A 24,674-nucleotide genomic window follows, 5' to 3' on the forward strand; every position below is an offset into this window, starting at 1 on the left:
CTCTTTATAGTAGTGCAGCATAGACAAAGAACATTTAGGCAATAGGGCAAAAAGTTTTGAAATAAAACGTAAACAAACTAACCATCGCCTCTCATTCTGTCACTGACCTATTGTGGGAGGACTCAAATGAAAAACCTGGTGACATAAGCAGACAACACAAAACAAAGCACTCATTCTACAAAATCCAAAAGTTTGTTTGGATAGGGAGCGACAACCTGTAACATCAGTTCAGGTTTACATGACTTTCTCATGTTTTTCACTTAAGTTCCCTCAATTAGAGTTACCTGCCAGAGCCAGTTGCAGTTATCTATTCTCCCAAAGAGGAAGAACTGACACAGGACAAGTAACCCCAGAACAAGAAGTTTGCCAGACAACTGCATTGGTACCCAAGTATCACAGGAAAGTCCATAACTGGCTTGACTACCTAGTTCGAAAGATTTTCAGGGAGATGAATTGAAGAGGGAGCTGGAACAAATCAGGCAAGAATGTAGCTTATTGCTGATATTTTTAAAAACTGGTTTCAAGAGAAATAGGAACTATTGTATGTAAATCATACTGCAGAGATATAACATCTACTGAATAACAAATTGAACGCTTTATAAGTAGCTCAATATTTAACTATATTTAAGGATATGTTCTAATTGATCCACGCACAGTTCAACATAATTTCACATCCACTCCCATGGTACTTGGGCCAAAGGGTCATCTTCACCTAAGTTTATCTTGAGGTTATACATTGCTTTCATATGTATCTTGAAAAAAATGGTGTGCTTAAGGTTTGGATGTAGCCAGATATAAACCTATTTGAAGACTAACATATGTGGCACTTCAGAAAAGCAATCACTATCATTAATGGCCTTACCAGAGTGCTGCTACCAGCACCTGAGTAATTGAAATGCCTGAGGGTTGTGGTCTCTAACAGTACTGGCATCACTTTATTTACTTGGCAGTGTTGCCTCCATTGGTACTCTTGTCAAGACTGTAAAGTACAATTGATACAAGTTAGTCAGTAACAGAAAAAATTGATTTAACATCCATTAAGAGTCATTAAATCCAGATTGTTTGGCTGTGGATGTGAATCCAATTCCTTGACTTAAATTAATTCTAACCCCGCCCATAAAATAAAAATGGGCAATTCTCTGTTAGGGGTTCATATTAAAAAAAAAGAGGAAGATGCTTGGGAAATATCCAGTAAGAGTCTCAAAATAATTCTAAATCAATGTGTAACGTTGTGCATTACTATTACATCTCCCACCCTAGACTTCCAGCCCACTTAATGATTGCTTGCGATCAGAACCATGTGGGAAGGGCAAGAGGTTCCAACCGGTCTTTAATTTTCCATTGCTGTTCCCTTTCTCCGGCTCCCTCTCCCATTGGCCGCAGTCCTCAAGGGCAAAACAAAAACTTTTCCATTGCTAGCAACTACCTTGGATTTTTTCCTCACACATTGCAAAAATGATACATCCCAAGAACTGAAGACGTTGTGTATTTAAAGGTTTATTGCACAAATGGAAAAACAGCATTAAGTGTAAACTCTTTCCAGACTACAAGTACAAACACTGAAATTTTACAGCATTATCATTTAAGTGTGCAGAAATGTCATTACATATGAGAGAATAAAGGTGCCATTCATTTTAAAGGAGTGTATTGCTGGTGCATTGACAGTGGATAAAAGTTTAAATACTTAAAAATCTGCAGCATTTAAGCTGACGAGGTTTCTTCCTTCATTCAGCTGCTGTAATTAAATTGACCCACAAAGGGACTCCAAGATCATTTTCTATTGCACCGTGAACGTGCATCAGGCAGCCACACGGGTGGATTTTATTTTGCATACAAATGGACTTAATGAGTGCATACATTTATCTGACAGCCATCGCTCTTGATGAGACATCCACTTGCCGACCATCTGCCGAGAGCTTCTGAGACAACAACACGGATCAGAAATCCTCTGTAGGATTGATCAGAAGCTTCCTTGGACTATGTTTGTGCCCAATCCTCACTCAAGATCCCACAACAGATGGACAATTAGAAACTGAAACGAGTACAATCATCAACTTCTTCACAGCACATAGAAATTCCCATCAAAAAAGCCTCTATTGAAATTGGTTATTGGAAATTATGAACTTAAGCGTCCACTATACACCACCACCATGCATTCATATAGCACCTTTAATGTAGGAAAACATTCCACAGGTGCATAATCAGACAAAAACGGACACGGACCCAAAGAAAGATATTAGAATGGTGACTAAAAGCTTCGTCAAAGAGGTAGGTTTTAAGGCGGGTCTTAAAGAGAGGAGAGGGGTGGAGAGATGGATAGGTTTAGGAAGGGAATTTCAGTACTTAGGGCCAAGATGACTGGAAGTACGGCCGCCAATGTATGTACAAGAGGCCAGAATTGGAGGAACGCAAAGGTCCTGGAGGAGGTTACAGAGATAGGGAGGTGTGAGGTCATAGAGGGATTTGAACAACAGGATGAGAATTTTAAAAGTGAGGCGTTGTTGGACCAGGAGCCAATGTAGGTCTGCGAGTACAGCGGTGATTGGTTCAGGTTAGGATACGGGCAACAGAGTTTCAGATGAACTCAAGTTCATAGAGTGGAAGATGGGGCAGAGCGTAATGCGTCCAAGTTTGCTGACGATACAAAGCTAGGTTGGAAAGTAAGCTGTGAAGAGGGCACAGAGTCTGCAAAAGGATATGGACAGTGGGCAAGAAAGTGGCAGATGGAGTATAATGTGGGGAAATGTGAGGTTATTCACTCTGGTCGGAAGAACAGAAAAACAGAATATTTTTTAAATGGTGAGAAACTATTAGATGTTGGTGTACAGAGAGATTTGGGTGTCCTTGTTCAAGAAACATAAAAAGATAGCATGCAGGTACAGCAAGCAATTAGGAAGGCAAATGGCATGTTGGCCTTTAATGCAAGGAGGTTGGAGTACAGAGTAAGGAAGTCTTACTACAATTGTACAGGGCTTTGGTGAGACCTCACCTGGAGTACTGCGTACATTTTGGTTTCCTTATCTAAGGAAGGGTATACTTGCCTTAGAGGCGGTGCAATGAAGGTTCACTAGATTAATTTCTGGGATGAGAGGGTTACCCTATGAGGAGAGGTAGAGTAAAATGGGCCTATACACTCTGGAGTTTCGAAGAATGAGAGATGATCGCATTGAAACATAGATTCTGAGGGGGCTTGACAGGGTAGATGCTGAGATGTTGTTTCCCCTGGCTGGAGAGCCTAGAATTAGAGGGTATAGTCACAGGATAACGGGTCAACCATTTAAGACTGAGATGAGGGGCATCTCCCTTCAGAATTTTCATTCACTCACGAACAATATCCTTACCATCCACGACCTTACTGCGGATAATTGCACTGACATCATGACTGACTAAAACTTGGCTCACGGATAGTGACACCTTCCCCCTTACTGAAGCCTCTCCGCCTGACTGTATTTTCTACTACCTGCCCCACCCAAACAGCCAGTGGTGATGTGACCCTCATCACCAAATCACACCTTGGTCTCTCCCCCACTCGCCTGGCACCTTTTCATCCTTCGAGCACCTGACCTCAATCTACCCCCTCACCTCCTTTAAAATCCTCATTCTCTACTTCTCCCAAGCCCCACCCCAAGTTTCTCACCGAGATAACCTCTCTTTTCCTCCAGCAGCCTCTGCACTGAGCAACTCCTCATCCTCGGTGATTTCAATCTCCATCTCAATTCATCTTGCCCTCTCTTCTCTGATTTCACTGCCCTCCTGTCCTCCCTTAACTACTCCTTCCATATAAATGCTCCTACCCATATTCACGGCCACCCCCTTAACCTCATCATCTGATGTAGCCTCTCTCCTCCCACGGTCTTAGTCATGGATATGGTCATCTCTGACCAATTCCTTTTATTCCTCGCCACCCACATTCCCCCGACCACTTTCTTTATGCATCCACCCCTGGAAAAAACTTTCCCCGAAGTCACTTTCAACAGCTTTTTCAACCTCCCACCTTTCTAGCTGTTCGCCTTCCATTCGTCACAATCTGCAGCTGCTGGTCTCTTAGCCACTCCCTCACCTCACCTTTGACGCCCTTATCCCCTGTAAAACCTTGACTCGCTCTTAACCTGGTCATTCCCCCTGGTTATGGCCCCTCATCTTCACTACCTTAAGTCCAAGGGGTGCACAACTGGTTTAACCATGCATTGCCAATTTGGCTGGATCATGTCAAGCACTAATCAGGTCATGCTCACCTCTACCAAACTGCTTACTACTCCAGGATCATCCTGGAAAAGAAAAATAATCCTGCCTTCCTTTCTCCACTACTAACCGTCTCCTTAAAACTCTGTCTCTCTCTCTCTGCCCCCTCTACCCTTGCTAACAAGAAGTGCAAGGAGCTAATGGACATCTTTGTCACAAAGATTGAGACCATCCATTCAGCTGCCTCTGCCATATCCCCCTTCCCTCAAGGTTCCCCGCTATTCTAGCCCTGAACCTACATAAGTTCTATCTTCTCCCCCATCTCTACCCATGTCCACTCCGAGCTCATGTTGTTCATGAGACCCACCTCCTGCTCTTTTGACCCTATTTCCACAAAACTGCTGAGCCTGCAACTTCCCATTCTTGCCCCCATACTACCGACATTGTAAATGGATCTCTCTCCTCAGCTACTGTTCCCCTCCCTTTCAAAACTACCTTCATCACCCCAATACTCCTCCTGTTGTCCCAACTGGAATCAGTTAACTTAAATTGGCTGGGGATTGAACTGGGACCTTCTTGGTCTGTATGGCTCATGTGGCACCTACCAACTGAGCCCAAGCAACATCAGAGTCACATTCAACATCGTTGCTGTCTGTTCTCTGTCAATAACCAATACTTCAGAAAACTGCAACAAAAGCAACTACCCTTAAAGGTTTTTCTCTTCCTAGTTATGCCAACTTTTCAGAAGTTCAACATACTAACTATCCTTCTCAATATTTACATACTAAAAGTTCCAAGCAGGCACCCAGAACTGGTACCTCACCCACAAGTACTCTTTTGAATAATTTGAAGATTTTTGCACTAAAGATATTTGAATTATCCAGTAATTTCAATTAAGCAATGCTGGGTAGTTGTTTTTTGACTGGCACAGACACGATGGGCCGAATGGCCTCCTTCTGTGCCATAAATTTTTCTATATTTCTACTCTGGTTAATTGCTAGTAATTCTGGTTCCCAAAGAAGCGTCTCTCCAGTGCCCAGTTTTGCATACCTACATCAGTGGCAGCTTTCAATGCTAAATTATTGCTGGGGAATAGAAGACTTCCACTTTTAGCATCCAGTATCAACAGCAAACACTCTCAAATCAGATATACTGCAGATTAAAGTTCTCCCCATTCGACTGCAGCATCACGTCCATGACCCAAAACACCCTAATTCTATCCTCAAAACAGCACTCCTTACTACACCCATGTCTATTTCCCATAGTCTTCATTCTAACTGCCGAAATTAGTGCTTTTTTTGAGTGAATTGTGGGTAGTTTTGTGATGTGGGCCTACCCAAACTCACTTCACATAGCAGTCTTATAGCTCTATCTGGTTCCAGATGCAAACCAGGCCCCAGGAGGTGAAAAATGCAGAATATTAAACCACTGCAGCACCCAGTCCCCTTTGACTTTAACTAGTGAGACATGTTTTTGAGAGTCCTCCTGTGAGGGTGGTACAGATTCTCTCACATTGCTTTCAATGGTCTTCCTTTGATCTTTTTGGAGTGTTGACAGTAATCACCAACTCTGGGAGGCACACTGTATTTTCCAGTACATAGCAAAGCATGAGAAATAGAACTATTAACCATTTGGCAGAGTACACATGTACACATTTATATTTGAGGAGAGAACTCGACAACTATACAGGTGGTCTCATGAGAAGGCGCATGAATCAAAACTTGGGACAACTGTAAATAAGATCTATTCTGAAGGGAAAAAATGATCAAACTATTAAATACAATGAGGCTTCATTGTCCAGAATGAATGCCACATGTTAACAGATGCAACAAGTAAACAAAGACTGTACTAACTTAAAGCACAACACAACCTTCTGGAGAGCAGCCAATACTGCTACAATTTGAATCACGAATGAACACAATTTCGTCTTTTGAACCCAGATCACTATATTTGCCCTTACATGCTCATCTTTCCCATCCTTCAAGCAGTTCAATTAGAATTGCTGCCACAGGAGAACAGGTCAAAACAACTCGCATTTATATAGTGCATTTAATGTAGTTAAACATCCCAAGGCGCACCACAGCAGTGTTATCAAACAAAATTTGACACGGAGCCACAAAGATATTAGGACAGGTGACCAAACGCTTGGTCATAGAGGTAGGTTTGAAGAAACATCCCTTGAGGAGAGGTAGAGGGATTTAGTGAGGGAATTCCAGAGCTTAGGGCCTAGGCAGCTGAAGGCACAGCTGCCAAGTGATGGAAACCCAGGATGCACAAGGGCCAGAATTGGAGCTTGAAGATCTGTAACAGATGCCTGTAAAATGCATGTAGTGCATACAAACCTACTGATCAGTTCAGTAATGTTAACACTTGTTGGACCAGAATTTTAATTGGCATGATATTGTTCTACTCTGTATAAAAACAATTAAGAGGATGAGGCACTGTCCTCCACCTCCAAAAGTTAGATTTGAATCCAGACCAGATTGATAAAGAAAGAGAATAAGAACTTTCATTTAAATAGCGCCTTTAACTACCTCAGGACGCTTCACAGCCTATTAATTATTTTTGAAGTGCAGTCACTGTTGAAATGTAGGGAATTGTGAGCCATTTTGCACACAAACAGCAATTACGTAAATGACCAATTAAACAGTTTTAGTGGTGTTGGTTGAGGGATAAATGTTGACCAAGACACAGGGAGAACTCCCCCGCTCCTCTTTGAAGAGTATCATGGGATCTTTTACGTTTACCCGAGGGGACAAATAGGTCCTCGGTTTAACGGCTCATCTGAAAGACGTCACCTCCGACAGTGCAGCGCTCAGTACTGCACTGCAGAGTCAGCTGAGATTTTGTGCTCAAGTCCTGGAGTGGGGCTTGCTTGAACCCACCACCTTCTGATTCAGAGAGTGAGGCTGACAGGATTGAAATGAACATTTCCTCCCTGCAAGTTTCGTAAAGGGCTGAAGTGAAATGAACTTGGGGGGGGGGCCTCAACCCTGTTAAGTGTCCGCCAATAATTTGGTACTAATCACCAGCCTCACTCAGATATAGCACAAGAATGGCTGATGCAATAGGAGGTGCCCCACCGAGGTTGGGTGCAAGTATACAGTCAAAACTCTGCCTACTAAAGCAATCTGGAGCACAGCCAGAGTAGGCTAGGAAATTCAGTAGCTCTGGAGCTGCTAGGTAGGACCTCACTGTACCAAACTACATCAAAGACTTCCTAACCATAGTGATTCACCTTCCTGCAGCAACACTATTTGACATGGTATGTTACACTGGTAATGATGGTGGCTTCAAACTGTTTTAGTCTCTCAGGTCTGGATCTCAGTACAGCTCCCTCAGTGGTTTGTGCCTACAATCCTTCCAGCTACCATTCCATGAGGAGGCACCAAATGGACAATTTCAGACCTTCACTAATGAAGGTCTGGGATTAGGAAGCCCTCTGTTTTAGTTGTGGATGGTGATTGATATAGGAAGCCTAGAGGGAAAAGGGGCGAAAGTATCTTCAAGAAAAGAGAATCTCATCTTGAAAAAAGAATTCAACACCCAATCCTTACAAATACTCAATAGGTCTTTTGAAAATTTCAGACTCCTCACTTTTGTTACTATTAGTACCTGAAATGCACTTCTGGTTGCTGGGGATACAGCCAACATGATACACCTGGCACCTATGTGGTCTTACCTGTAATTGGTTAATGGCTGCATGGTTGCCATGGAAAGGAGATTGACGCTCTTTATCTCTGTGGTGCCGGCTGCTCTGTTTGCTGCGTTGAAGCTGTTGACGTAACTTTGCAATCTGTAAAAGAAAAAGTCAATGAGGTTAAACAAGAGTTTTAAGTGTCCGAAGTCTCAAATGGAGAGAAACCCTTTCAAACATACTGTCTGATTGCCTGATCAAAAGACAAAAGATGATGAAATACTCTACTGGTTCCTGCGCTGTTGAGACCATGAATACGCCATCTATGGTACGCAACCAGCCAGGGTTGAACTGTGGAGACATATGGGGAATTTTGCTAGATTAAATTAAGGGGTGAAGAAGCAATTATGCAGAACCTTCTTTTAGGAGATTAAATAAATGGGATTGAATCCATGAAAGGGTTGGTTACAGAGTTTATGGTAAGTGGACCCGGTGACCTTTTCTTATTCCATAGTTTATATCTCAGATCACTACAAGTCTTTAACACCCATTGCAGTGAAGTCTATTAATTTGTCTTCAAAACTGAAGCAAACTGCTTATGAAAGAGGAGGCTACCCACAAAGATTTTCTTCAATTTCCTCCACATTAATTTTTCTGGAAGTGCTGAGTCATGCTGGTTCCATAGGCACCTGCTGCCCTACCGTACTTCATCGAAGTAACCATTCTTCATGTGTGAACCTAGTGAACATTGGTAGTATGGAGGACTTCACCTTTCTCTCTCTCTACTGAACAGCAATCAGCAGCAGCAGCACCTCATTGATTTTTCCCCAACCTAGCTGATGGCTATTGAAGTCAATTATAGGAGTCCTGCTGCCACTCCCAGGGGTCAGCTAACAACAAAAACTCAGGATGAAACCAAGGACCTTCTAAACTTTATAGCTTAGTTACATGCTACTTTTACCAACTGAACCCACAGGAACTCCAAAAACATTTTCCACAAGAAAGTATTGAATAATAAGCCATCATCCATAGATCACTCGGTCATATTTAAATTTAAAATAACATGTTTTAAAACTTAAGAGTTCCCTCATTAATACCACAGAATTCCTCCATATCTCCTTTCCTAGCTTGGCATTCATTTTCCATATGCCTATCTGTGAAATCATCTTGGACTTTTTTTTAGAAAAAACATTAAAAGGTGCTATACAAGTGGAAGTTGTTTAAGTATAGGCTCCTCGACCAAAACAGGCTCTGTGGCAGAGGTGAGCATTCTAAATTCAGCCCCTCCCTCTGGTGAATATCCATTCTGTATTATTGTACATTAAGATTTTTTTTTTAAAACATATGTAAACATTCAACAATCCACTATGTATTTTCTAAAATTTAGGAGATACTTGGGAATTTAAAACACAGATACAGCCTGCCTTCAGCGTATGAATGACCAATCTTATTGACTCCAACAATATGTCTCAAGGGATTTCATGGGCAGAGTTAGGTTCCCAAACACTCAACTCTTCAGATTTCAGCTAGTCAGACATACCATAATAGGATAATTTTGTTTCAGTGGGAAAGATACATCTCTCCTCTATAGATGATGTTGCTCAAGAGCAAGACAAATACCACTCACTTTTCAAAGAGAAAGGGGCTGGATGCAGTCCAACATGAGAGCAAAACCTTCCAATGAAATTAGATAGGTCACATGGAATTATAAAAAGGGCTGTGTTGAGCTCAAGTTTGTATTTAATTAAAACTAAAACGACTCCACAGAGCATATACAACAGTGCTTACAATACAGTGCATGATAATTTAGACATGCGAGTTTTGGACAACACTGTCAATGACCTCTATACTCCCACATGCCCAAAAGAGAAAAGGAGATACTGAACTTAAATGGATATAGGTTAAACCTGAGTCCAACCCAAATAAAAAGAATTTGCATTTAGGTCAAACCACTAATTCACAATATTTTGGTTTTTTTTTTAACAAAACCATGGCCAAAATAAGGACACAGCAGTCCAGTGTAACACAAGCAACCTAGTGAAATGCTGGTGGATGTTTTGCTATTCAGCACTCTAATTACAAATGGAAAGCTTTTTAGCAAAATTTACATGTTAGTTAATCTTGCAACGTCAGCAACTGCAGCCTTTTGGGGCAGGGACAGAGGACTAACGGCAAATTTAAAAAAAAACACACTTGTCGATGACACAAAGTCACATAATTTGAAAAATCACTGAGGCAAGAGAGCAGGTTCCCATTCATCCATTCCATTGACAAAATTCCCCACTTTTATGTATCGTGAGTTCTCGGCCAGATAGCGAAGAGAGATTTCATTTACTTCAGTCTAATGAAGTGTCTGATCAATCATCCTGGCCGATACAGGCAGCCTCCCTCCCATCCTCCACCAATTCTCCATTGTCATGTTTTAAGATTTTTGACTATTTGACTTAGGAGGACCTATGAGTCATTTATAATCAAAAGATTGCAATTAAGTTAAATTCACTTCAACAGAAAGTGTCTGGAGAAGTACATTAAGCTTTATCACTTGAGGAATTAGGTCCAGCCGAAGCATTTACGGAGGATGGTATTTCCCACATGCCACATCAGGTTGAGGCAGCAATATTCATTAATACTATTATTAGGAGAGTATATGCAGACAGGAGATTGGGCAACAATGGTAGTCTGGCTTCTTTCATGTGAGCTCAGCAGGGATTGCTTCTGGGGAAGCCCCCACTTATGAGTGCAGTGACCAGTGGGTCAGCTGGCCAATCCTGGACACACTGAGGTACCTGGAGGACATGTCTCTCTGCCAATGCCCTTTACAAGGACCTGAATTAAGCAGTTGGTTATGAGTAAGCTTGGTGTCAGTTATTGGACTTGAACGATTAGAACAAGGTAGCTGGCACAAAAAGCTGCCCTGTGCAGATCCTTCCACCACACAGAAGGTAGAAATCCATCATGCAGCTGATGAAACTCACACTTGGGACAACTGCTGGAAGGTGTTACATTGATCAACATACAAGAACATGTACTCATATACCCAGCACTCTACTTAAGATGATTGGGTTGCCGAGGCAAGCAGCAACTGCTATTGAAGCTCTGCTCCTTCAACTGGTGTAACAACTATTCAATCTGGTATGGTCTGCGTCCACCCTGTGGTCAGGGGAATAGCGGCAATGTACTCACATTGTACGGTGAATTATGCTGCTCACAGTGCTGCTTGTGAGGAACCCTTAGTACCTGCTGACCACCTATTGAGGACTCAAACCCTTACATAATCAGCTGTCTAATGGCTAACTAGTGACCTGCAGTGGAGGGAAGTAGCCAGAGTTCTTTTGGTGTTCAGATGGTTCTAAGATGACACACCAATCGATGGAAGTTCAAAACCAAGATAGCCCTCTGCGGAAAACGTAGTCATCCAATTCTTGAGCCCGGCAGGTTTGCAGTATTCTAGGGCACTAATGATGATAGACAAGCCTGCCTGGCTCAGTACTGAAATCTGGGGAGAGGACAGGCCATTCAGCCCAACAGGTCCATGCCGGTGTTTATGCTCCACACGAGCCTCCTTCCAACCTTCAGATAACCTAGCAGCCCAAAATATGAACGAATTTGATGGTCCTAACTGGATAAGCAGCTAGTAGCTTACCGGTGACCTGCTTTGGTAAGCTGCATAGCTTTATGGCTAAACTCCAGCAATACACTTGCCTAAGCCTCAAATATGCCAAACTGCTCCCAAGCCCTCTGGACTTCGTTAAATGGGATTCCTACATACAGGGAGAGAGCAGTCACTCCATAATAAGCAAACAGAAACCCGAAAGGTGAATGCAAATTTCTCAGCAGCTCGAATTGGAGACTCAAATATTGTGATGCGTTTCCACATCTGCCAAGAAACTTGGCTAATCAAAATAAAGTCCATCGTACCGATATCCCTGCCTTCACCCCTCTTCATCTAACCCTATCAGCACATCAATCTATTCCCTTTTCCCTTCACACAGCGAGTGGTTAGGATCTGGAATGCACTGCCCGAGGGGGTGGTGGAGGCAGATTCAATCATGGCCTCCAAAAGGGAATTGGATAAGTACTTGAAAGGAAAAAAATTGCATGGCTACGGGGAAAGGGCAGGGGAGTGGGACTAGCTGGATTATTCTTGCATAAAGCCGGCACAGACTCAATGGGCCAAACGGCCTCCTTCCTTGCTTCCCTTTAAATGCATCTATGGAAAAGAAAATTACTAAAGGAAAAGAAAGTTATTGCACTATGACAATCTCATGGGCCATGCTTGGTAGCATCTGCAAAGCAGCTGCATGGAATAACACACCTGCCTTTATAAAGTGTTAGTATCTTGATCTGGCAGATCAAATTCCTGTTTGTCACCTCACCGTCACCCCCTCCACCCCCACCATCCAAAAAGACCATCCTGCATGTAGCTGAGCTGTACAAAGAAGCAAAGCTACAGGGTTGATGCCCAACATGTAATGATTTTGCTGATTTCAGAGCTAGATATGCAATTGATCTTGGTTGAGTGGGAAAGAGAAATCAAGAGTTCCCACTCCTGTTCACTATCCAGTTACTCCTGGGGAGTGGGTGCATGCGTGCTCATATGTGGGCACTGGGTGAAGACAGAATCTTTTAATATGGGACAAAATTGCTGTAGATAAACACAAGTTGATGACGGCCAGTCAGCATAGATTTCTAAAGAGCAGGTTGTGCTTGAACTAACCTTATAGAATTCTTTGAAGCGACAGAGAGGATAGCTAATGCAAATGGTTACTTTTTTTTTTAAATGGACTTCTAAAATGCATTTCCTAAAATACCAAGCAAGAGGCTTATGACAAAGATAATGGCATATGGAATTAAGCAGAATATGACCATATGGAAAGTAATGGTTGGAGGACTGAAAGCAACAAATAGGGGTGAAGGGAAGTTTCTTTGGCTGGAAAGATGTTGCAAATGATGTTTCACATGTGGTTGTGTTAAGCTGCTCTTATTTACTATAAATAAAAATGATCTGGACTTGGCAATTGAAGGATCAAAATTTGTTGACAACTCCAAATTGTGAACAATTGCAAATTGTAACAAGGACAGTGAAGAACTTCAGGAGAAACAACATGATGGGCAGATAAGTGGCAGATGCAAATAAACATGGAGAAATTGGAAGCAAGAATAAGGAAAGGAAGTACACTTCATATGTTAAGATTTTAAATGGAGGTAAGCAGAGGAAGCTTGATGTGCAAATACACAAGTCATTAAGAGGTAGCAGTGCAAATAGATAAGGCCATTTAAAAGGCAAACAGAATCCTTGGTTTTATATCTGGAGATGTAGGATACAGAAGCAAGGAAGAATCGTTGAACACGTGAAAGATCTTAGTTAAGCCACATTTGGGAGTATTCTGTACAGTTTTGCAGGAAGGATATAAAAACAATGGAAAAGGTTCAGGGTAGATTCACTAGGATGTTACCACGGATGAGGAGTAAGTTAACAAGAGACTTGAAGAGCTGAGGCTCTTCCTGCACCAGAGCTGAGAAAATTGCAAGGTGACCCGATAGAGGTCTTCAAGATTATGAAGGGTTATAAGGCAAATAGTGATAGATTGTTTCCACTGCTTAGCAAGACAGTAACAAAAGGGCACAAATTTAAAATCAAGATAAGAGGACATTAGAAAAATGTTCTTTACACAGAGGAAGGTTAGAATGTGGAATTCCTTACCATAAATCAGAGTCCGTAAGTATTTTTAAAAGGGAAATTAGATAATTGCTCGAAAGATTAAGAATGTGGGGAACGAGGAGGGGAGTGGAATGAGACTGGCTCAGGTGGAGAAAAAAAACACTAACATTCTGGGATTCTATGTGCTTAGGAACAAGGAGAAACAGGAGTGTAGTAGAGACTACACAAATAGTAGACTGTACAGGTTGTTTGCTGTATATTAGTCTATTAGGGAAATATTCACTGTAAACCTATGTACTTCTCTCTCCTCTTCTTCTGGACTTGCTGCGAGATGGGATCCACAGAAGCTTGGCACTTTCCAGTACCTTATCAAGTGGCCACTATTCATATGCAAGTCTCAATAATGTGTCAGTATGCTATTCACCACAGAGGGCATCACGATCTGGTCCCCACCAGAAGCCCATACCTCCCATTTCCAGAAGGGATTACTGAATGAAGCAATGACTCATACCACTGAAAAAAGCAGGTTTACCAGATTTGATAGTTCCTTTATCAAGAGTGAAGTACAGTAAATCAGAAAACAGAAACATGTCTTAACATTCAAGTGTTCAGCCCACAGCAGTAGTAAAATAAAATTGGTTTCACTTGTGAAAATTTGTAGTCTCCCTTCTTTTTACATCCGAGGCCACTGATTTCTCTATTGAACTGATTTGATACCAGTTTTGCAGCAAATTAATATCCCAAATTAAGTGGACTGCTATCAATGCTATCCCATATCAGCTACTCAGAGAAACTTTCAGGTGCTTTACTCACATTTCTGGCTTGCAAGCAAAAAATTTTACAAGTCCAGTTTCAAAAATATTTCTATAAAAGTTGCCCATGTGGCAACTCTATGCAATATTTGTGGAGTCACGCTGTTAGCAAGCCAGATGCACATAAAATCAAAACCTTAATGGGGATATTAATTTGTTGAGACACCAGTATGAAATCAGTTCAATGCACAGTCCTGACATATGGTAATGAATCCAGTCTGAAAAACACAAAACACTGAAAGGTACAGTTTCAAAATGCAATGAGAAACTCCCTTAACCCTCAATGTTCATGTGGAACAAAGAAACGCTAACCTCTTTCAACTGGTCGTTGCTTCCCCAGGATGCTGAGCGTTTGTGGGATCCTTTCTTCTTTTCACAGCTCTCTTCTGCCCAGGCGCTTGGAGTCTGTCAGGAAGAAGAAACACTTTACTGCTTACAAAACAACCTCATTATTCCTTCTGACTGCATTCCAAGCTTTTCAAAGGTTGGCTGGTTAACAAAGAAACAAAACAATGTAAAATAACCAGTTTTCTACCACATACAACTATTTTTTTGGACTTATTTATTAAAATAGCATAATCAGACACTTGAATTTAATTATACTCGAATAGCATGCCTTCAATCCAATCACAGAATTACATAGAATTTTATAGCACAGAAGCAGGCCATTCGGCCAAACAGGTCTACGCCAGTGTTTATGCTCTACACAAGCCTCCTCCCACCTTACTGCATCTCACCCCATGAACGTACTCTTCTATTCCTCTCCATGTACTTATCTAGCTTCCTCTTAAAATGTATCTTTACTGGAATTACATGTGAGGACTATTATATTGAGGGACACATTCCATTTACAGAATCACTGAAGGACCAGCTACATAGTTTTGGGTGTCACACTATTAAATCCCCTTCTACTCAATGTTTCAAATAAATTGTTTTCATTACACCCTCTCACTTAAAAGTGTTGGCCTGTTAAGAAATGAAGTTGAAAAAGTTATTTCAGATATAGTACTCCTAATCATGGTGTTCATGATTTATTTCTGACTCTGGATTTTATAAATGTAGGGAGAAGTTTATGCTTACTGCCACTTCTTTTGTCGGTCACAGTCAATCAGCAGCAGTATCAAATCCCATCATAGCCACTTTTGAGACACACTGCCTTTTTCCTGCAGCTTCATTGACAGAATTTTTCAAATTTCAATTCTTAGATTCGGATTATAAAATGAAAGACTTTTGTATCCATAACTTTTGATATTAAGAATTCAATAATGCTGGAGAAGGAAAGATCAAAAATCACAGAAGCAGGTCAATCATAGAAACACATGAGTTACAACATGGAAGCAGGCCATATGGTCCAAACAGTCCATATCAGCGTTTACCCTGCACATGAGCAAACAATCCGTATCACTTTTACCTACCCTGTTCTATACCTCTTTATCCCCATTTCCGTCATCACACTAAATTCCCATTGCAGAAGTCCTTACTCTAGCTCTGTTACCGCCTTACACAATGATGTGCTGTTGGCTCAACTGGACCCTTGCACTGAACGTTGCCAAAGTTGCCAAAAAAATTTACAATTTTCCACTATTCTGCCACAGCTGCCACTTTCAATCTGCATAAACTACATGCTGCCTGCAGCCTCATCTCATTTTATCACAACATATTAACTCTCCTTTTAAAATTATGAGTACAAATATATAGGACTCCTTTAAAGAAATATGAGATTTATAACAAGTACATGTCCCATAAAGAGCAGAGGGAAGAGAAGATGTTGCATACTAGTTGCATTAAGGTGCATGTTAAGTGTATGATTTCAAACAATTTAATAGTGCTGTTGACCTTAGTCAAAAGGACAAACATGATCAAACATGATTCAACAGCCAATCTACCCTTTCCAAAAATACCAAATGAAAATGGTTGTAAATGCAGCATTTAAAAAGGGAAAGTCTCATATATTCATTTTTTATACATGAAAATGGACTCCGATTGAATTTTTTTCAATTAACATTTCTTTTTACAATATGGAGACTTTCATATTGACCCCTCTCCCTCGTTGGCCGCTTTGGTAATGTCAAGTATGGGAGCATACCAATGCGTTCTGGAATGGCTCCATAAAAAAGAAATGCAGTCAGTGTAACTAGCCCAAGATCTGCTCTGGGGCTGCCTAACCTCAGAAAATTACCCAACAGGCTGGTAAATCTGCATTTCCTTGCTAACTAGTCATTGTTATAAATGAATGCACAGGTTACTAATGGCTCAGTATGTTCTTCTCTCCTCCTTCTGCTTTTTAATTTCCTATGCCAAATACTACATCTCACTAAACAAGTTCTCCACAAATAGCTGATAAATGAGAGAAAAATCTAGATTGCTGAATTCTCATTTTTTGAACTGCGAAACAAGGATCACTATGTGGACAATATTAAATAGGTATTTATCACTGTTATTTTATCCGATAGTTATTTACCACACGCAGATTACAATCTGTTTGAGGGGTACAAGAGGGAGGTGGGCAAACTGCTTTGACTGAGTCAGGATTGTTCTATTGTCCAGCCCTTTTAGACAGCAGGAATCCAATCCTCATCACTAATCACCAAAGACACTATCCCTCAAAATCCTTTCTGGCTACATTACAAATCTCATCTATTTAGCATATCAACGTAGCAGATGGTTTTCAGAGATCTGTGCATGAAAATCCTGTTGCTCTGAGGGGTCATGGGACAGAAAGATTCAGAAAGACAGGCAGAGTGGAAAAAGGAGGAGGGTAGCCCGGATAATAAAGGATGACATAAGGACAGTAGTGAGAAAGAATCTTGGCTCAGAAGATCAGGAAGTGGAATCAGTGTGGGTGGAGATAAGGAATAACAAGCGGCAGAAAACGCTGGTGGGAGTAGTTTATAGGCCCCCTAACATTAGCTTTACCGTTAGACATAGTATTAAATCAATAATAGGAGCTTGTAACAAAGGTAATGCAATAATCATGGGGGACTTCAATCTTCATATAGACTGGGCAAATCAAATGAGCAAAAGTAGTTTGGAGGACGAGTTCATGGAACGCGATCGAGACAGTTTCCTCGAACAATACGTCGTGGAATCAACCAGGGAACAAGCTATTTTAGATCTTGTATTGTATAGTGAGACAGGGTTAATTATAAATCTCATAGTAAGGGATCCTCTGGGGAAGAGTGATGAATTTCACATTGAGTTTGAGTGTGACGTACTTAAGTCAGAAACTAGAGTCTTAAACTTAAGTAAAACCAATTACCTAAGTAAGAGGGATGAGTTGGCCAAGGTAGATTGGGAAATTAGATTAAAAGATATGACGGTAGATAAGCAGTGGCAGACATTTAAAGAAATATTTCATAATTCTCAGCGAACATACATTCCATTGAGAAATAAAAACTCTACGGGAAAAGCGATTTATCCGTGGCTAACAAAGAAGTTAAGGATAGTGTTAGATTAAAAGAAGAGGCTTGTAATGTTGCGAAGAACAGTAGTAAGCCTGGAGGATTAGGAGAGTTTTAGAAACCAACAAAGGATGACCAAAAAATTGATAAAGGGAGAAATAGAATATGAAAGTAAACTAGCAGGAAATATAAAAACGGATTGTGAGAACTTCTACAAATAGGTAAAAAGGAAGAGAGTAGCAAAAGTAAACGTTGGTCCCTTAGAGGCTGAGTCAGGAGAAATTATAATGGGGAATAAGGAAATGGCAGAAACATTAAACAAGTATTTTGTATCTGCATTCATAATAGAAGTCACAAAAAGCATATCAGAAATAGTGGGGAATCAAGGGGCAAATGAGTGAGAAACTTAAAACAATTCATATCAGTAGAGAAAAAGGACTGATAAAACTAATGGGACTAAAAGCCAACAAATTCCCTGGACCTGATGGCCTACATCTTAGGCTTCCAAAAGAGATGGCTGCAGTGATAGTGAATGCATTGGTGTGATCTTCCAAAAATCCCTTGATTCTAGAATGGTCCCAGTGGGTAGGAAGGTGGCAAAAATAACACTGCTATTCAAGAAAGGAGGGAGAGAGAAAACAGGAAACTACAGGCCAGTTAGCCTGACATCAGTCGTCAGGAAAATGCTGGAATCCATTATTAAGGGAGTAGTAACAGGGCACTTAGAAAATCATATGATTAGGCAGAGTTAACATGGTTTTGAGAGGGAAATCGTGTGACAAATTTATTAGAGTTTTTTGAGGATGTAACTAGCAGGGTAGATAAAAAGTCAATGGAGTATATTTGGATTTCCAAAAGGCATTCGATAAGGTGCCACATAAAGGGTTACTATGCAAAATAAGGGCTCATGGGTAATATATTAGCACGGATAGAGGATTGGTTAACAGACAGAAAACAGAGCAGGGATAAACGAATCATTTTCAGGTTGGCAGGCTATAACTAGTGGGGTGCTGCAAGGATCAATGCTGGGGCCTCAGCTATTTACAATCTATATTAATGACTTAGATGAAGGGACCAAATGTAATGTGCATCCAAGTTTGCTGACGATACAAAGGTAGGTGGGAAAGTAAGCTGTGAGGAGGACACAGTCTGCAAAGGGATATAGACAGGTTAAATGAGTGGGCAAGAAGACAGCAGATGGAGTATAATGTGGGGAAATGTGAGGTTATTCACTTTGGTAGGAAGAATAGAAAAACAGAATATTTTTTAAATGGTGAGAAACTATTAAATGTTGGTGTGCAGAGAGATCGGGGTGTTTTCGTACAAGAAACACAAAAAGTTAGCATGCAGGTACAGCAAGCAATTAGGAAGGCAAATGGCATGTTAGTCTTTATTGCAAGAGGCTGGAGAACAAGAGTAAGGAAGTCTTGCTACAACTGTACAGGGCTTTTATGAGACCACACCTGAAGTACTGTGTACAGTTTTAGTCTCCTCATCTAAAGAAAGATACACCTGCCTTGGAGGCGATGCAACGAAGGTTCACTAGATTGATCCCTGGGATGAGAGGGTTATCCTATGAGGAGATTTAGTAGAATGGGTCTACACTCTCGAGTTTAGAAGAATGAGAGATGATCTCATCAAAACATTTAAGATTCTATGGGGGCTCGACAAGGTAGATGCTGAGAGGTTGTTTACCAAGGCTGTCAAGTCTAGAACTAGGGGGCATAGTCTCAGGATAAGGGGTCAGTCATTTAAGACTGAGATGAGGAGGAATTTCTTCATGCAGAGGGCTGTGAATCTTTGGAATTCTCTACCCCAGAGGGCTGTGGCTGCTGAGTCTTTGAGAATATTCAAGGCCGAGATAGATAGATTTTTTGACCACAGGGGAATCAAGGGATATGGGGATCGGGCAGGAAAGTGGAGTTGAGGCCAAAGATCAGCCATGATCTTATTGAATGGCGGAGCAGGCTCGAGGAGCAGTAAGGCCTACGCCTGTTCCTATTTCTTATGGGACCAAGACTGGACACTTTCAACTCAACCAGTAGCTTGCAATAGCATTAAATATCTCCTCTACATTAAGATCACACTGTAATTATAAGAACATAAGAAATTGGAGCAGGAGTAGGAGTAGGCAATATGGCCCCTCGAGCCTGCTCCACCACTCAATCAGATCATGGCTGATCTTCAACCTCAACTCCACTTTCCCGCCCGATTCCCATATCCCTCGATTCCCCTAAAGTCCAACAATCTATCCATCTCAGCATTGAATCTTTCAATGACTCAGCATCCACAGTCCTCTGGGGTAGAGAATTCTAAAGATTCACAACCCTCTGTGAAGAAATTCCTCCTCATCTCAGTCTTGAATGGACGACCCCATATCCTGTGATCATGCCTCCTCGTTCTAGACTCTCCAGCCAGGGGAAACAATCTCAGCATCTACCCTGTCAAGCCCCCTCATTAACTTATATGTTTCAATGAGATCACCTCTCAGTCTTCTAAATTCCAGAGAGTATAGGCCCAATCTCTCCAGTTCAGTTAAATTTCCATTCAATTTATTCACCTTGACAGGTTGGCAAGGTTTCAACAAAGTTACTTACAAACAATGAAAATCTTGTTCCTTTTAATTCTTCATAGACTGTTCCTTCATGACTTCCATGTTTTGGTGAAAACTAAACATTGGATTTATCCCAGAAAGGCTGGGTTTATCCTGGAATCTTTCCTCTTAAACTTTCTGATGTAGGTAAGTTTCACCTTGGGGGTAGATGCCAAAAATGACAGATAAAAGCCAAAGTAAACCAACAGGTTCATAACCCAAACATATTATCCTTCCATAAGCATCCAGTAATGGTCAACTCCTTACTCCCCTCTCAATTTGACTGCTGCTTCATGCAAAGATGTAAAATTGCCCGTGCAAGCATCTGCTGCGAACGCAGATATTATGCATGCATCCAAACAAAATATGATCAAGCTACCCAGCTGTTATAAAATAGCTTGATGAGTTATCCTATCATGCTGAGCTTCACTGCTGATCTTGGATTACAGCAGGAGATATCAGCATAAACCAGGAATATCTAGAGGATAACTTGTCTCTTCTGATGCTAGTTCCCACAATAGTAGATAAATCACATACTGCTTCAATGAAACAGCATTAAGTGCCCCTCACTCTCGCACATTCTGCAATACTTCCAAAGAGGGTGGGTGTAGGCCTCTTTGGAAATTAAGCAGAGTATTTATTTCATTTTTAAATTAACTTAAAAGACAGTAAAGCTTCAATGGCCTTGGAGCACTTCAAATTTATTTCCAATGAGCAGCTCTTGTTTTAAAATGGAACTAAAGTGTAGCCCAAAACAAAGCTGCTGGCAGAGTTTGCCTCCCAAAATAGGTCAACTGTAATGTAAAGATTAGACTGAGGTTATGCAAATGATATTTTTGAAAATAGCTATTAATTCAGCACATTTCACAATCACAACTGCTATAAAAATATTAAAATCCCAAGTCACATGTGGTATACTTCAATTATATAACAGAAGATGAAAATATATTTGAATCCGGTGACATCATTATACCTTGAATATCAGTATCACTCATCCCGCCAGGCTCAGCATAGCTAACATACAGATTCAGGGGGACAGAAAGCAGAGCAGTGGTTCTCTAACGAGGGGACATATGGCTTTTGTCCAGGTAGGGCTCAGCAAAGGGCTCCAGCCACTACCTCTGGTTGGCTGTCACTCCCAGTGTGGACTTAGAGAAAATGCCAACAGCATGGCAGTGACCTGTTGATTCCTGATAATCTGAGTGGCTCACACTTACATACAATGCTGATCCTGGTGTGTTTCTCTGTGTGCAAGACGATCATAACTGGCTCCACAGGGAGTTGCTTTCAGATCATTTTCTTTAACTTCAGCCAGGAAACCATTATCCTGTTGCTGACGATTCAGTCATCCTGAGGGGATGGGTGGCGAGGGGGAACTTAGTGTAGCTGAATGGATTGGGTGAAAGATTTCCTTTTTGTAAATAGTCCGACTCTCCTTTTTGTATCCTCTCCCTCTTCAAGATGCTTCTTAAAACCTACCTCTTTGACCAAGCTATCCTAACATCTCTGTGGCTCAGTGTCAAATTTTTGTTTGATAACATTCCTGTGAAGTGCCTTGGGATGTTTTATTATGATAAAGGCATAATATAAATGCAAGTTGTTGTTGTAAATCAATAGGGCTTGCAGTATTCACTTTCTTGCCACAAAAAGAGCAACTTACAATCAGTTTTTTTGCTTGATAGAACTAGGTGTGTTAAGTCTGGCAGAAATCTGAAATGAATGATGAAGCTCAAGATGTAACGACTACAGAGACGTCAAAGAAACCACAACAAATCAAGAAGTAAGCCGACCTTGATTTCACACTGAAAGGTTTAGAGCTTCTCTGAGCACAACTTGGGCAAATGATTAAAGTAACATATTACAGAAACAAAAGGGGAAAAAGAAAAAACATGTGTAGTAGACCAGTGAGGGAAACAAAAATGAAGAAGGGAAATAAAGCAAGAAAGACTTTCTTTTACAAACTTACTAGTAACAGTATGCTAAGCTAGCACTGCTACAATAGATTTTGGTAGGCCTGGTCCGAAATAATGAGAACCACAGGTCTGGAGGGAGTAGTTTCGGTTCAAAAAAAGTATGTAATGCAATTTATTATACAGTGCGTGGGAGTGGGAGGGGTCGAGTTTAGCATCCAATGTCACCAATTCAGAACATCTTAAAAGAGAGTCAGTCCTTGGCAGTTCTTTTTCTGGCAGAATAATTGCAGTTGATACAGAGGAAGTCGAGAAGGAAAGAGGTGGTGAGTAACCTTGCTCATTTCCCCCCCCCTTATCTGAAGCATAGGTTCAAAAGGATTTTCTGACTGGTGATATTATTCCTTGCCACACTACACAATGCTGTTTTGGTTCAGAACAAAGGTGCTGCAATTGGAATGGAGCCCAAGGCAAGAGGTTGGATCAAAGGTACCAGTCCAACCACGTGGATTGCAAGAGCTTGCTTGACCGCTAAAGCTATTTTAGGAAACCTGACCACTTGCCCCATGTTCTTGTGATCAATAGCGATAAGGTCTGAACAATTATCGTCAATTCTGGACACAGTTCCACAGGCAGTAGCTGCCATGACCACTTGGGAATTCTATGTGTATGAGCCTACACAGTGTCAGCAGGCAATTAAATTGTGAAAGGCAACAGTGACCCTAATCTGGTTCTCACTTGATGCCCACACAAGCACTTCCTAGCAGGGGTTAAGATAAAATCAGAAGTGGAAGCCCTGGCTTTTATTGTCCTAAACTCAGCCCAGAGGTGCAGAGGCCTATTTAACACATCAAAAGTCACCTTGGCCAAGATCAGCTAACTCAGATTGAGAATGACCAGTTCCACACTGAAGTGTACATTTACCCATGAAGCCATTGAGGGAGCTTTGGGGTCAATGTTTGAAGCTCTAGGTAGAGCAGTGAGGACTTTTCAGACATTAAATCCACCTCTTATTCTGCTTCAGCACACACCAAGACTTCGGTTAATGCCATGCCAACTGGTGTGCCAAGAGCTGCATTCCAATGACAGTGTACTATCAAACTATGCTTTAAGTAATGGCTCCTACAGAAGACGACTACACTGACATGAGTACTCTAATCACTTTACTTAAATGACATGTTCCACTGCTGGGCAGCACAAAAACAATTCCAATGGCAGTCAGTGAGTGCCAGATGCCTCAGCCTCTATTTTTCAGTAGACGAAGAACATGACTTGGCCGGAGATAACATCTTTGTATATTTGTGGAATTAACATCAGTGTTGAACTCTTGTGTATAACTCATTGCTTTTACTCTTCACCAAATATCTGGCATCTCTGCTTGGAGTATCAAGTTATGCCATTCTGTCTTCCAAGTGTATTACATGTACACTTCAAGCCTTGCAGGATAGTTGGAATAGACTGTGCAGCTCTGGAAATCATGTGCCTTTGGGACACAATGCAAGCATCAAATTCTTTTTTCAGTGAATTGAAACACTTGTGGCAAGATATAATTTTTTTGAATTCATGTGCAAGAATCAAGCAAGGCATCAACACACTGACAGCATATTTAATACCTTGCGGACATGGTCATGAAAGCAGTTTTGGGCAGTGGCAATATTAAAATGCAGTATCTACTGCACATGAATTAGAAACAAGTTTGCAAAAATGCAGTATGCACTAGGCAAAATAACTTCAGTAGGACACCATTAAAAGGACTGCTGAGTTTACCCAGCAATTAGTTGAGCCATGCAAGCCAGCAATATCTCAAGTTCAATTTCCAGTCTGCTGAGTTAGTTGATCTCAGTGAGGGAGCAACAATTATCAAAACCTCTGAGCAGGGGGAGGGTGAATGAAACTGCCAGGGTTCATGCTGCCAGTTGCTATCCAGCTACTGGAGAGAGAAGAGCAAGAAAAAAATTCAGATGAGAATGGAATCAAGCTCAGCTGTAATGCTCCTGCTATTAAATAGCTTCCAAATAACCACTGTCACAGCTCAGATTAATATTAATGGCTACTTGGACGCTCAACACCCACAGAACTTTATCCCACCAAAGAATTCACATCTTAAGAGGAAGAGAGAAGATAAAATTGAAAGGAAAAAAAATTGTCAAAGTAGTCAGAGAAACAACTATGACTCCCCTCAAAGGAATTCAACTTATATTCTTTCAGGAATCTTGTGCATACTACATAGCCAGTTTAAGCACAGCTACACATACAGAATCTTAGCACAGAAGGGTTACCAGGGTAGCCATTGTGGGAAGATATAGAGGAAAAAGGAAGAAGCTTTTACCTGAGCCCCAGTGGCTTGGTGTATCTGCCTCAATAATCCTCCAAATCTACAAAAGCATTTGTCTGCTTTAAAATGCAATCTAATAATGATTATTATCCAAAACCCTCAAATATAAATTATATAAATATAACTATTTTCCATGTCCGGC

General features: G+C 41.1%; 1 protein-coding gene across 2 annotated transcripts in view; it reads right to left on the reverse strand.

Moving 5' to 3' along the window:
• LOC137323964 (protein FAM117B-like) overlaps positions 1-24,674 on the reverse strand; it is a 198,860-nt gene that overhangs the window by 72,476 nt on the left and 101,710 nt on the right. The window contains exons 3-4 of one of the 2 annotated variants that reach the window (XM_067988122.1): positions 14,606-14,698; positions 7,865-7,978 (exon numbers count right to left, since the gene is read on the reverse strand). The exons of the other annotated variant lie outside the window; for it this stretch is intronic. Of the exons in view, the coding sequence (XP_067844223.1) occupies positions 7,865-7,978; positions 14,606-14,698 (207 nt within the window). The remainder of the gene's footprint in view (positions 1-7,864; positions 7,979-14,605; positions 14,699-24,674) is intronic. 2 annotated transcript variants of the gene reach the window in all.

The sequence above is a fragment of the Heptranchias perlo genome, chromosome 7 (assembly GCF_035084215.1).
Source record: "Heptranchias perlo isolate sHepPer1 chromosome 7, sHepPer1.hap1, whole genome shotgun sequence".
Classification (NCBI taxonomy): Eukaryota; Metazoa; Chordata; class Chondrichthyes; order Hexanchiformes; family Hexanchidae; genus Heptranchias; species Heptranchias perlo.